The sequence below is a fragment of the Delphinapterus leucas genome, chromosome 10, assembly GCF_059928025.1.
Source record: "Delphinapterus leucas isolate spDelLeu-1000000601 "Yukka" chromosome 10, BTC_Dleu_Yukka2, whole genome shotgun sequence".
NCBI lineage: Eukaryota > Metazoa > Chordata > Mammalia > Artiodactyla > Monodontidae > Delphinapterus > Delphinapterus leucas.
In genome coordinates, this window is record NC_143138.1 from 36287936 (window position 1) to 36300637 (window position 12702).

At 37.5% G+C, this 12702-nt stretch overlaps 1 protein-coding gene across 1 annotated transcript in view; it reads right to left on the minus strand.

The window, feature by feature from the left end:
• DNAH8 (dynein axonemal heavy chain 8) overlaps positions 1-12702 on the minus strand; it is a 326150-nt gene that overhangs the window by 264993 nt on the left and 48455 nt on the right. Inside the window, exons 15-20 of the mRNA XM_089918797.1 lie at positions 12570-12669; positions 10840-10959; positions 9301-9436; positions 5750-5937; positions 1055-1135; positions 541-657 (exon numbers count right to left, since the gene is read on the minus strand). Coding sequence (XP_089774923.1) covers positions 541-657; positions 1055-1135; positions 5750-5937; positions 9301-9436; positions 10840-10959; positions 12570-12669 — 742 coding nt within the window. The remainder of the gene's footprint in view (positions 1-540; positions 658-1054; positions 1136-5749; positions 5938-9300; positions 9437-10839; positions 10960-12569; positions 12670-12702) is intronic.

Here is a 12702-nt window from a genome sequence, read left to right on the forward strand (position 1 = left end):
AGATAAGTCAAGTAACCCAGGGAGGAACGCACAGCTGGTGAAACTCAAAGAATCCTACCTCGGTTTATCTGACTCCCAAGCCTCTGGGTTTTGTCCATAACACTATGCTACCCCCACAGACAGACCAGCACATCTAAAAAGATCCGCATGTTTCATGTAGCAAACATATCAGAAATCAATAGACAGTCTCCAACTGGATGACTACCTCATCTAATTAACATTAGATGCCTTAAAATGTAAGCACTCCATCCTGCCATCTTGCACAGTCTACAACTATTCCATTTTCTAAACTACGCTGTGGTGTTGAACCATCGTTTTAACATATTGAAGGCAAGGTAATTTGGGGACAAGAACAAGGCAACCCTAAATGAAAAGGCCCCAAATCAGTTAAAGAAACATAAAGCTTTTTTTTTTTTTTAACGTAATGGATGTTCTTTTAGTTAAAAGTCACACCCTTTAAAGAGCTTTCATAGGTAATCAAACCATTACTTACAGCCTGAGTGTTAATGTATGTAGTTTTTAAAAATGTATCCATCATACCTTCTTTAAGAGTTGATTGAACATATCCAAAACTGAGTCAACTTCTTGAAAAAAGCTTTCTAGTGTTAATGATGACCATGTCAATATTGTGAGCCCTTGTCTCAACACAGATTCCACCTAGAAAAAGAGAAAAACAGTTTCCATTGTTAAAAAGGAGCATCTGCATTTATAAAAAAGGCTGCCTTTTATTACCTGGAAATATTACAGGCTGTATTTCCTTAATTCTATTCCCTTCCATTATACCTAGTAAAGGTGACATTTTGTTTTTAATCATCTTTGGCTGTCCATAAAGCAATCATGGATTCTTAGAAAGTGCTCATTATTTAGATTTATTTGTTTTTCAAAGGCAACAAAACTTAAGACAAGAAATCATCCTGTAGGGAAAACAGAGCTATAAAGTTGAAGTAGAAAGAGGGTTTTGGCAAGAATAGATGTTCTAAAATCCATTATCTGTAGAACTGGAATCTAATTTTAAACGACAGGGAAGTCAATATAAGCCTTCAATATTACCAACCTTTTTCACTTTAGGGGTCATCAGATTGACAAACACAGGTGGCACTTCCTGACATAACTCATCATAATACTGCAGAAGACCCTGTTAAAAGTCAAAATGGCATGTTTTACTTTATTTTAAAGCAACAGTCATATTTTGATTCATACCCGGAAGGTTTCATTTTACCTGTTTCCTCATAGCCCTGAAAGATGGAGGCTGACTATTTATACTAATTTGCTATACTTTTTCCTCACCTGTAAATTACCTGGGCATCCCCTTTAAACAGTAAGTCATTGGAGATTCCTAGATTTACATTTTTCATAATTATTATTTGTCTTTCTAGATTTATGCCATTTTAAATGGTTTGGACAATTATTTTTTCATTATGTCTGTCATTACACATTTTCACCCTTTCTGTTCCCTGTCTTCTGACATATTACAGCATACTTATCACTGATGCCACACTTGTTTTCTTGAATCAGAATAAATGTACACACAAAGCTATTCTATTTTCTTTTAGATATTTTTTACAGATGAACCATGATGATCAATTTTTTACCATTTTGTAACTTATTGCACTGTGATGGGAGATGTGGTTTCAAGTTAATTCTTCCCCAAATTAATAATATGAAACTGCTGCAATGTTTACGTAATAGTTTCAAAGTTATTAATTCCTTTCCTCCTTTTCTCTTACTTGTAGTTGAACTTTTATTTACACTTGACACTTGGCAAAGGACTTTGACTTTCATAATGTTATTCAATACTAACTAAAATCCTGTAAGATTCAATGCATGTGATATTAACCTCAATTTATAAACAGTACTTTGACATTCAGTCATGTAAAGTCGCAACTAACCAGTACGAAAACCTAGGGCTTTTGATGCTGAAGCCAAGTTTTCACAATGCCAACGTTCCTCTGAGGTTTTTTAAAGGAACATTTATTTATCTATTTACTGGCTGCATTGGGTCTTCCTTTCTGCACGTGGGCTTTCTCTAGCTGTGGTGAGCGGGGCTGCTCTTCCTTACGGTGCACAGGCTTCTCATTGCGGTGGCTTCTCTTGTTGCGGAGCATGGGCTCTAGGTGCGCGGGTTTCAGTAGCTGTGGCTCGCAGGCTCTAGAGCGCAGGCTCAGTAGTTATGGCGCACGGGCTTAGTTGCTCCGCAGCATGTGGGATCTTCCTGGACCAGGGATCGAACCCATGTCCCCTGCATTGGCAGGCAGATTCTTAACCACTATGCCACCAGGGAAGTCCAGGTTTTTAAATATATATATGTGTGTGTGTATATATAAGTATATAATATTTTGGTAAGAGCTAAAACTATTAAACTCCTAGAACAAAGCATATGCATACATCTTTGTGACCTTGGATTCAGCAATGATTTCTTAGAAATGACACTAAAATCACAAGGGACAAAAGATAAAGTAGATAAATTGGACCTTATCAAAATTTTAAAATGTTTGTGCTTCAAAGGATACTATCAAGAAAATGAAAAGAGGGGACTTCCCTAGTAGCACAGCGGATAAGACTCTGCGCTCCCAATGCAGGGGGCCCGGGTTTGATCCCTGGTCAGAGAACTAGATCCCATATGTAGGCCGCAACTAAGAGTTCTCATGCCACAACTATGGATTCTGCATACCACAGCTAAGAAGCTGGCAAGCTGCAACTAAGAAGCCAGTGAGCTGCAACTAAGGAGTCCTGGAGCTGCAACTAAGGAGCCCATCTGCTGCAACTAAGACCCAGTGTAACCAAATAAATAAATAAATATTTTTTAATAAAACCCATTCTTAATTTGCTTGGCTTATAAAAAAGAAAAAAGAAATGAAAAAATCCACAGAACAGAAGAAAATATCTGCAAATCATATTTCTGATAAAGGATTTGAATGTATAATGAATTCTCACAACTCAATAATAAAAAAAGACAAATAACTCAATTTTTAAATGGGTAGCGATTTGAATAGACACCCCGCCAAAGATCTACAAATGGCCAACATGCACATGAAAACATCTTCAACATCAACAGCCATGAAGAAACGCAAATCAAAACCACATGGAAATACCACTTCACATCCAAATGATGTTTAAATGAAAAAGACAGACAGTAACAAGTGTTGGCAAGGATGTCGAGAAAGTGGAACCATCATCCACTGCTGGTGCACATATAAAATAATGCATGCAGCCTTTTTGGAAAACAGAGTGTGTCAGTTATTCAAAAGGTTAAACATAGAGTTACAAAGTTAATGAAACCCAGCAATTTCACTCCTAGTTTATATTCCTAAGAGAATGAAAATATATGTCCACTCAAAAGCTTGTATACAAATGTTCACAGCAGCATAATTCATAATTCAAAAAAGTGAAAATAACCCAGATGTCCATCAACTGATGAATGGATGCCTAAAATGTGGTATAACCACACAATGGAATATTATTTAGCCATAAAAAAGAATAAGGTGCTGATCCATGGAACAATATGAATGAACTTTGAAAATATTGTGCTAGGTTAAAGAAGCGAATCACAAAACGCCACATATTGAATGATTCCATTTGTATGAAATGCCCAGAATAGGTAAATCCATAGAGACAGTAAGTAGATTAGTGGTTGCCAGGGGAAGACGTAGAAAGAGTTGGGGGAACATGGGGAGTGACTGCTAACGGATATGGGGCTTCTTTTGGGAATGATGAAAATGTTCTAAAATTGATGGTGACTGTGCAAGTGTGTGAATATACTAACACCATTAAACTGTACACTTAAAATGGATAAATTGTATGGTATGTGAATTACATCTCAATAAGCTTGTTATTTTTAAAAAATGGTTTTGAGACTCTCTATTCTAATACTCTGATCTTTTTTGTTGTTGCTCCATTTTACACCACAATGTTGAAAATCACTTTCCACTCATGCCATTTTACAGTCATACTACTTCATTAATTTATATCTTACTAGTATCATTAAACATATTATAAAATATAATACACTTAATCTATAAAATTATAATATTAAGAATTTTTTAAACTCACTATTCATCATCGTTGTTATCCAGAAGTCTAAATCTGATTCCTGATAATCCTTTCACTTCCTTCCCTTTTGTTTGCATGTCAGTATTTTAATGCTATCAAGAATCAACAATGGAACAGAATAGAGCCCAGAAATAAACCCATGCATATATGGTCAATTCATTTACAAACAACCAAGAGTATACTAAGAAGTCAAAAATATTCAGTGGTGAAAGGACAATCTCTTCAGTAAGTGATATTGGGAAAACTGGACAGCCGCATGCAAAAGAATGAAACTGGACCACTATGTTATACTGTACACAAAAATAAACTCAAAATGGATTAAAGCCTGAAATTTAAGACCCGAAACCATAAAACTCCTAGAAGTAAACATAGGGGGTAAACTTCTTGACATCAGTCTTGGCCATGATTTTTTTGGATTTAACACCAAAAGCACAAGCAGCAAAAGCAAAAATAAATGAGACTACATCAAACTAAAAAACTTCCTCATTTTGTTTTCATCAACTAAATGAAAAGACAACCTATGGTAAAATACTTACAAATCATATATGTGATAAGGGGTTAATATCCAAAATACATAAAGAACTCACAAAACTCAATAGCAAACAATCCAGTTAAAACATGGGCAAAGGAACTGAATAGACATTTTTCTGAAGAAGACATAAAAATGGCCAATAGGAACATTAAAAATTGTTCACCTTCACTAATCACCAGGGAAATGCAAATCAAAACCATAGTGAGATACCACCTCACAACTATCAGAATAGCTATTATCAAAAAAAAGATAACAAATAGCAAATGCTGGTGAGGATGTGGAGAGTAAGGAACCCTCAGGCACTGTTGGCGGGAATGTAAATTGGTGCAACCATTATGGAAAACAGTATGGAGGTTCCTCAAAAAACTAAAGTAGAACTACCATATGATCCAGCAATTCCACTTCTGGGATTTTATCCAAAGAATATAAAAATACTAATTTGAAAATATATATGCACTCCAATGTTCATTGCAGCATTATTCACAATAGCCAAAATATGGAAACAACCATCCATCAATGGATGAAGGGATAAAGAAGTGATATACACACAATGGAATATTATTCAACCATGAGAAAGAAGGACATCCTGCCATTTGTGACAACATGGATGGACCTTGAGGGCATTGTGCTAAGTGAAATAAGTCAGACAGAGGAAGACAAACTGTATAATATCACTTATATGTGGAATCTAAAAAATCCAACACAGAGTAGAAAAGTAGTTGCCAGGGGTAGGGGAAATAGGGAGGTATTAGTAAAAAGGTACAAACTTTCAGCTATAAGACAAATAAGATATGAGAATCTAATGTATAACATGGTGACTAGTTGATAACACCGTTATCGTACAATTGAAATCTGCTAAGAGAGAACTTAAATGTTCTCACCAATATATATATAGTGATGGATGTGTTAGTTAACTGACTAGATGGAAGGAATCCTTTCACAATATATATGTATATCAAATCATCACAATGTACACTTTAATTATCTTACAATTTTATTTGTCAATTAACCCTCAATAAAGCTGAAAAAATTAAAAGAATCAACATAATAACAAATTTCTCCCCAATGCTGCATTAGCACAACTGCAAAGGTATCTTTTTCTTTAAAAGAAAAAATACAAAAAAAAAAACCTCTTTCAAAATAACTAGAAAATAGAATCCATCTTACCTGCAAGTACAATTTATCTCCTTTCAATTTACTTTCCAATTTTAGCAATTTCTTTGCCTGTTCTGGTACATCCAGCTTCATTTTTATCATGCATTTAGTTTCCCGAACAACTTCCAAAATTTTGGGATCAAAATTAACCAGCAACTTCCCTGTTTCTGGATGTCGCACAAAAAGTGTGGCTTGCAAAGCTACAAATAAACAATTATTGACATAACTTATTCTAGATTTCTGTTATTCTAGATTTCTGCTTCCAGCCCTGTTTACATGCCTGTCTTCACCATTGAACTACTGACTTCTTAAGAACAGAACAATAGTTTTGGATATCCCAGGTGCTAAGGCACAGTATCTGATACACAGTCAGTGCTCAAAACGTAGATAAACGAATGCAGAGTATCTGCAAACTATAAAATCAGATCCAGAGAGGTAAAAATGGACCAAGAATGGTTAGCCTTTCTGCTATGAACTGCGATACTTTTCTGAGTGGGTCTGAAAGGGCTGTAATACAATGTCAGTTTATTTTTATGGATTGTGATTTAACCCCTGGGAGAGAGAACTGGAAGATGTGTCCAACTACAAAATATGACACACTTCATAGATTTCAAACCCTTTTCTACACCTAACTCCACAGTGGCTTCTTTAAGGAGGTTTATCTGACTAAATCGATAACTAGGCTCAGTATCAGTAAGAAATATTTATTAAACACCATTGAGTTGTGAACTCCTAGAATGTAGAGGAAGATATTTTTTAGCCTACACCTGAGTTACTACATGAACATCATTCATATAAATGGGCACTTTCAGATATGTTTTTTATTGAGAATTGAAATACATAATCCCAAATGCTTCATGCTGAAGAGCCTTAGATCATTTGTTATCCTAACATGAATTACTTCTAGAGGCATAATAATAACACACTTATAGACTAGTATGTGCCAGCTTGAGTTGCATTTTATATTAACAAACACTGATAACATGAGAATTGGACATGTATCTTCCAAGCCTCACATTACTTCACAGACTATGGCCGCATCAAATTTCTAGTAAAGCAAAATAGACTGTATCTCTCTTTGAAGTTAGCTGACTTTTACTCAACAAATAAAATTAGTCTTGATATGATTCTTAATGATGCTGGTTTCAAGAAGATTTCAACTAAAAACTTTACCCAATTCATTTGGAATCTTTTTAAAATTTGGCTAGAAATCATTTATCCTCCCAAGTAAATTCCAAAATAACGTTGGGACATTCCAGTAATGAAATTTGTGTTCCTCAAGACAGTTCTGAGCTTCCTTGACAGGACAAAATGGTCAGCAAGACCACTAATAATAATGACAGCCAGGGCATCCCTGGTGGCGCAGTGGTTGAGAGTCCACCTGCCAATGCAGGGGACACGGGTTCGAGCACTAGTCTGGGAGGATCCCACATGCCGCGGAGCAACTAGTCCCGTGAGCCACAACTACTGAGCCTGCGCGTCTGCAGCCTGTGCTCCGCAACAAGAAAGGCCGCGATAGCGAGAGGCCCGCGCACCGCAATGAAGAGTGGCCCCCGCTTGCCACAACTAGGGAAAGCCCTTGCACAGAAACGAAGACCCAACACAGCAAAAATAAATTAATTAATAAACTCCTACCCCCAATGTCTTCAAAAAAAAAAAAAAAAGACAGCCAGGAAGTCTGCTCCAGGACTGAGTGAACATTCTATGTGAATCATCATTAGAGAAACTTTATACAGCAAATCAAAAGGAGGCTAATACTAGTTCTCCAATTATTATTCCAAGTTTCTATATGGTTAAGTATAGTTACATCAATATAACAACAAGAAGCCTTCCAGAGCAATTCATTTCCACTAGCCTGTGTTCACATGAAAGGCATGTTTGAATCCTCGCCCTGCCACTTCCTAGCTCTGTGATCTTGGGCAAGTTACTTAACTTCTCAGTACCTCAGTTTCCTCATCTGTAAAATGAGGATAATAATAATTCCTCAGAGGGTTGCCATGAGAATCAAAGGAGGTTGTATATGTAAAGTGCTTAGACACAGCCTGGCATATGATAAATATTATATAAATGTTAACTATGACTGTTACTGAAAGGACACAAAGATGAAACAGACACAGAGAGTATTCCTGGAATGTGTAGGGGAGATAAGACAGATCTATAAAGCAACAAATGTCATGATAACGTGTGGGGGGGGGCCTCTGGAGGAGGAAGACATTATTATCTGCCAGGAAGAATAAAGAAGGGCTTTATAGATCAGGGGATTGTTGAACTTTTTATGGAATGTGTGCAGATAAGAGGAAAAATCAGCAGGACAAAAACAATTTACAAAAGTGCATAGTATTGTAGAAGCAAAACAGTACATGCTCCATATTTCAATTGCTAAAAATGCTCTTTGCTCTCTTCTATAATGTGAATTATAACCTTCTTTTAATGCTCCTTTGAGACCGTTGCTCCATTAGCAGGTTTTCATTAGGATCCATAGGGCCCTACCATGTGCATTACCCAGAAACAGCTCGCCTGATAGAATTGGTGTATTTAAGGCTTAACTAAGGTGCCAGTTGGGGAGACATCCTGCAGGGTTGAAGCCCTGTCCTCCAGGATGCAATCATGCAGTGGATCAATGGCCTGTATATAGTGCTGTGTCCCCAACAGCTAAAGTACATGGGTCTGGAACCAAGAGTCAGAACTAGGAGTGGCCCCTCTCACCATCACTCCCAGTGAGCCGACCTCCGAATTTGTGCTTCCTATGCCTGCAATTCTGTGCTCTGCTGAAGTGGAGATCCTGGTGTGGGAGGGAGAAACTTTCCTACCAGGGGACACAGTCAGGGTTCCACCAAGGTTACGAATAAGAGATTAAGGTAAATATGAGACAAAGCAGGAACCTGAACTGACCAACAACTGAGCCCACACAATAACAACAACATCCCAGGTGATGTCAGCATAGATGGATGATGGCTTAAAACCATCCACTCCCGCGCCTCACACTTAACTCTTCCCAACACCTTGGCACCCCTCAGAGGTACTTGAACACAGCCCTAATACTCTTAATTTAATGGAGATCAGAACTGAAGTTAAATTCAGTTACAGGAAGAGAAAGAAAGGGAGGGAGGGAGGAAGAGAGGAGGGGAAAAAAGGAAGGGCGGGAGGAAGGAAGGAAGGGAGGAAAGGAGGAGAGAGGGAGAAAGGAAGGAAGACAAGCAAGCTGCAATTCCTTTTCCTCTGATTAGGACTGTGATTTGAATCTATAGCATGATAAAACTGGATATAAAACTTTCCCCAATATATGGAGAAATATCAATAAGGAGTCTTGTTATTTACTTTTAAATACTGTTTTTCAGGATAAAGTCATAATCTTAGTATATCAACTTTAAGCTCATGACAATTTCTGCTTATAAAATCAGAATATTATTAACTGTAAAGAAATAAATAATTGTATCCTCCCCAAAGCTAAATTTAACCATCATACAGTTATATAAAAAAGATGTAAAAATTCTCCGGAACCACAAACTCATTCAAAATCTCCTAACACCCGCTCTGTAGTGTCACTGCAGTCTTACACACACCATACTGTAACTGCGAGATCTCTTTGATCCAGGCTGTATGATAGACCACCTCAAATTCCACCAGAACGTAGGAAATTTTATTATACTGACGAATGACAGCTTTGCCTTCCGCACTTGACAAAATTTCCGAGTTTTTCTGTTTTTTAAGGGAAAAACAAAGATTTATTTTTAAAAGTCTGCTGATTGTTTTCTTACCCAAACCGTAAAGCTATTTACATTTTAAATGACATCAAATAATGATACTACCCATTTAGATTTTACCTCAGACAAAAATCAGAGATGAGGAAGGCCAGACAAGCTACAGATGGAAGTAGGGAAACCTGATCAGTAGAAAGGGGAAACTGGAAAAGGAAATAAAGGATTTAAAAAGAGAGGTCTCTAGGCCTACAGCCGGTCCGAGGCACTGAAAGTCTCCACCTCCAGTGCTCTGTTCCCTCCCTACTTTTCTGGGCAAGATACAATGAACTGATTTTCCTTGAACTGTGAATATCAGGGCAAATTCCTAAATTCAGCACCAAAAAAAGAAGTAAGTATAGATTCCCTCCCTCCCTCCCTCTCCCTCCCTCCTCTCCAAATTAAAAAAAAAACAAAACGAAATGTATATCAAAGAACAGAAACCAAATTTCTTTATGAAGAAATTGAACATTTTTTTGTTTTGATTCACACATTATCAAAAACAGGACAATCTCTGCTCTGTCACTATAAAGTCAATAAACAATTGAGTCCCCATCCTGGTCTCTTGTCTAAGGTCATCGTTTTAATTTTTTTTAATATTGAGAACAATAAAATAAATGATAGCAGCCAAACGGAAACAACAAAAACTTAATATTTGATAATGCTTAAATTATAAAATTATTTGCAGGACTGTTGTTTTGTAGCTATTTTGTTCCACGTTTAGGCCTAAGACATAACACCAGGCAAACCAACTCTGCTTTGCTACTCTGTCTTTTTAAAAAACAAAGCAAATGAAGCAAAACAAACAGAAAACAACAACAACAAAAAAAAAAGAGAGAGAGAAAACAAACTGGCAATTTCAGAATGCCAACAAGGCTTAAGACTATCCTGGTGTTTTTCAGAAATCTAATAGTCTTAAGGACACAGAGGATGAATGTACTCTATTATACTCTGCTCTTGGTCTCAGTTCAATACACAGGAATATACTCTGAGTGCATCCTAACCTTCAATAATGTGTATCAGTGACCTATCCGTCCACATATAGAAGTAAGTTTCAGTACTAGGCCTGTGTTCTATTATTTTCAAAACAATTATTTTACAAAAGAGAGTGTCCTGTTTATTAAGCGTCATAAATTTTTAAGATTCGTCCCCTTAGAGATTAACTATAATTAAGTGGGATTATCTACCAAACATGAAAGAAAGAGCTTAGTCTCTCTCAAGCATATTTGTAAACTAAATTTCCTTTGCCCAGTAAAAGAATTAGCTCTAGCTACTTTACTGGACACAAATGTTACAGGATAAAATATATTTCTTGTATTAAAAACCACCATGATCCACATACTGTAAATTTAACTATTGGCTTACAAAAAAATAGTTGATGGGCTCACTTATCCGGTGATAGAGCTGCCTCACCCAAAGGATCTTTCCTGCTATAGGGGGCATGTTGCGAGCAAGAGGTGGGTCATCTTTTTGAGAATGATAAAGCTGTAATTAAAGGTCTGGCATTAATGTTTGAAATTCAATACAATGGAAAAGGCAAAAATATATACAGCTATATTTGTATTGATGTTTTACCATTATTCACATGTTTTATACACAAGAGGTAGTCAATCAATACGTAAATGCACTCCAGAGATATCAACCTGAGGCTCAAAAACTATGATGATTACAATATACGACACTTAATTCTCTCTTAACCCTTACTTCCCATTACATGTATACTTTTTTTCTGCCTTTTATCCCCAATTTTAAGGATGTATTCAAAAGCTGGAGCTTGGGGTTGACATACACACACTACTATACATAAAATACGTAACTAGTAAGAACCTGCTGTACAGCACAGGGAACTCTACTCAGTACTCTGTAGTGGCCTATATGGGAAGAGACTCAAGAAAAAAAAAGAGTGGATATATGTATAACTGTTTCACTTTGCTGTACACCTGAAACTAATACAACATTGTAAATCAACTATACCCCAATAAAAAAAATTTAAGTAAAATTTAAAAAGAAATGAGGAAGAAGGTGGTCTTCTCCCCCTCCCAACTTTTCCTTTAATTATAAAACTTAGTTGCCCACTAAGTTCTCTGTGCGCAGCACCCTCCGGCCCGCCGACCTGTAAGCTTCACAAGCGTCCTATTCTAATAAATCACTTCTTTTATTTTTTATAAATTTATTTATTTTATTTTTGGCTGTGTTGGGTCTTCGTTGCTGCGCGCGGGCTTTCTCTAGTGGCGGTGAGCGGGGGCTACTCTTCGTTGTGGTGTGCGGGCTTCTCATTGCAGTGGCTTCTCTTGTTGCGGAGCACAGGCTCTAGGCGCGTGGGCTTCAGTAGTTGTGGCACGTGGGCTCAGTAGTTGTGGTTCACGGACTCTAGAGCACAGGCTCAGTAGCTGTGGCACACAGGCTTAGTTGCATGCATGGTCCGTGGCATGTGGGATCTTCCCGGACCAGGGCTCGAACCCATGTCCCCTGCATTGGCAGGCGGATTCTTAACCACCGCACCACAAGGGATGCTCTAATAAATCACTTCTTATATTTAAAAAAATTAAAAAATAAAGCAGGAGCACACAGCTACATTATATCTGTCATAATATTCTCCAGAGCCCATATTTTGATACCCAAAAATATTAACTTAAACGGGCTTTCCCATGCATACATGAATGCTGTCATAAACAGACAGTTCTTAAGAGCAAAGGGGTGTGATCTGGCTGTCCAGGGACACACACTGTCAGCACCTTCTCCCATAGAAAGAGGAGCATCAAAGATACTCAGCAGGGCTTCCCTGGTGGTGTAGTGGTTGAGAGTCCGCCTGCCGATGCAGGGGACATGGGTTCATGCCCCGACCTGGGAAGATCCCACATTCCGCGGAGCGGCTGGGCCCGTGAGCCATGGCCGCTGAGCCTGCGCGTCAGGAGCCTGTGCTCCACAGCGGGAGAGGCCACAACAGTGAGAGGACCGTCAAAAAAAAAAAAAGATACTCAGCAGTGAGAGGATCTGTCTGATAAGCTTGGCACAAGATAATGATGGCAAATACTTCCAGAATATTTTTTCTTTTTGTACTGAAGTACCATTCTATTTATAAATATGATACTTGCCTTCTTAATAGCTTCAAGTTCAGCCACATAATACTGAAGAATAAGCTCAATGGTGTGGTTTATTTCTAATTGAAGACAGGGAATGTTCAGTTTTTGGAATCTAAAAGCAATTGAGGGTGAATAATTTAAAAAT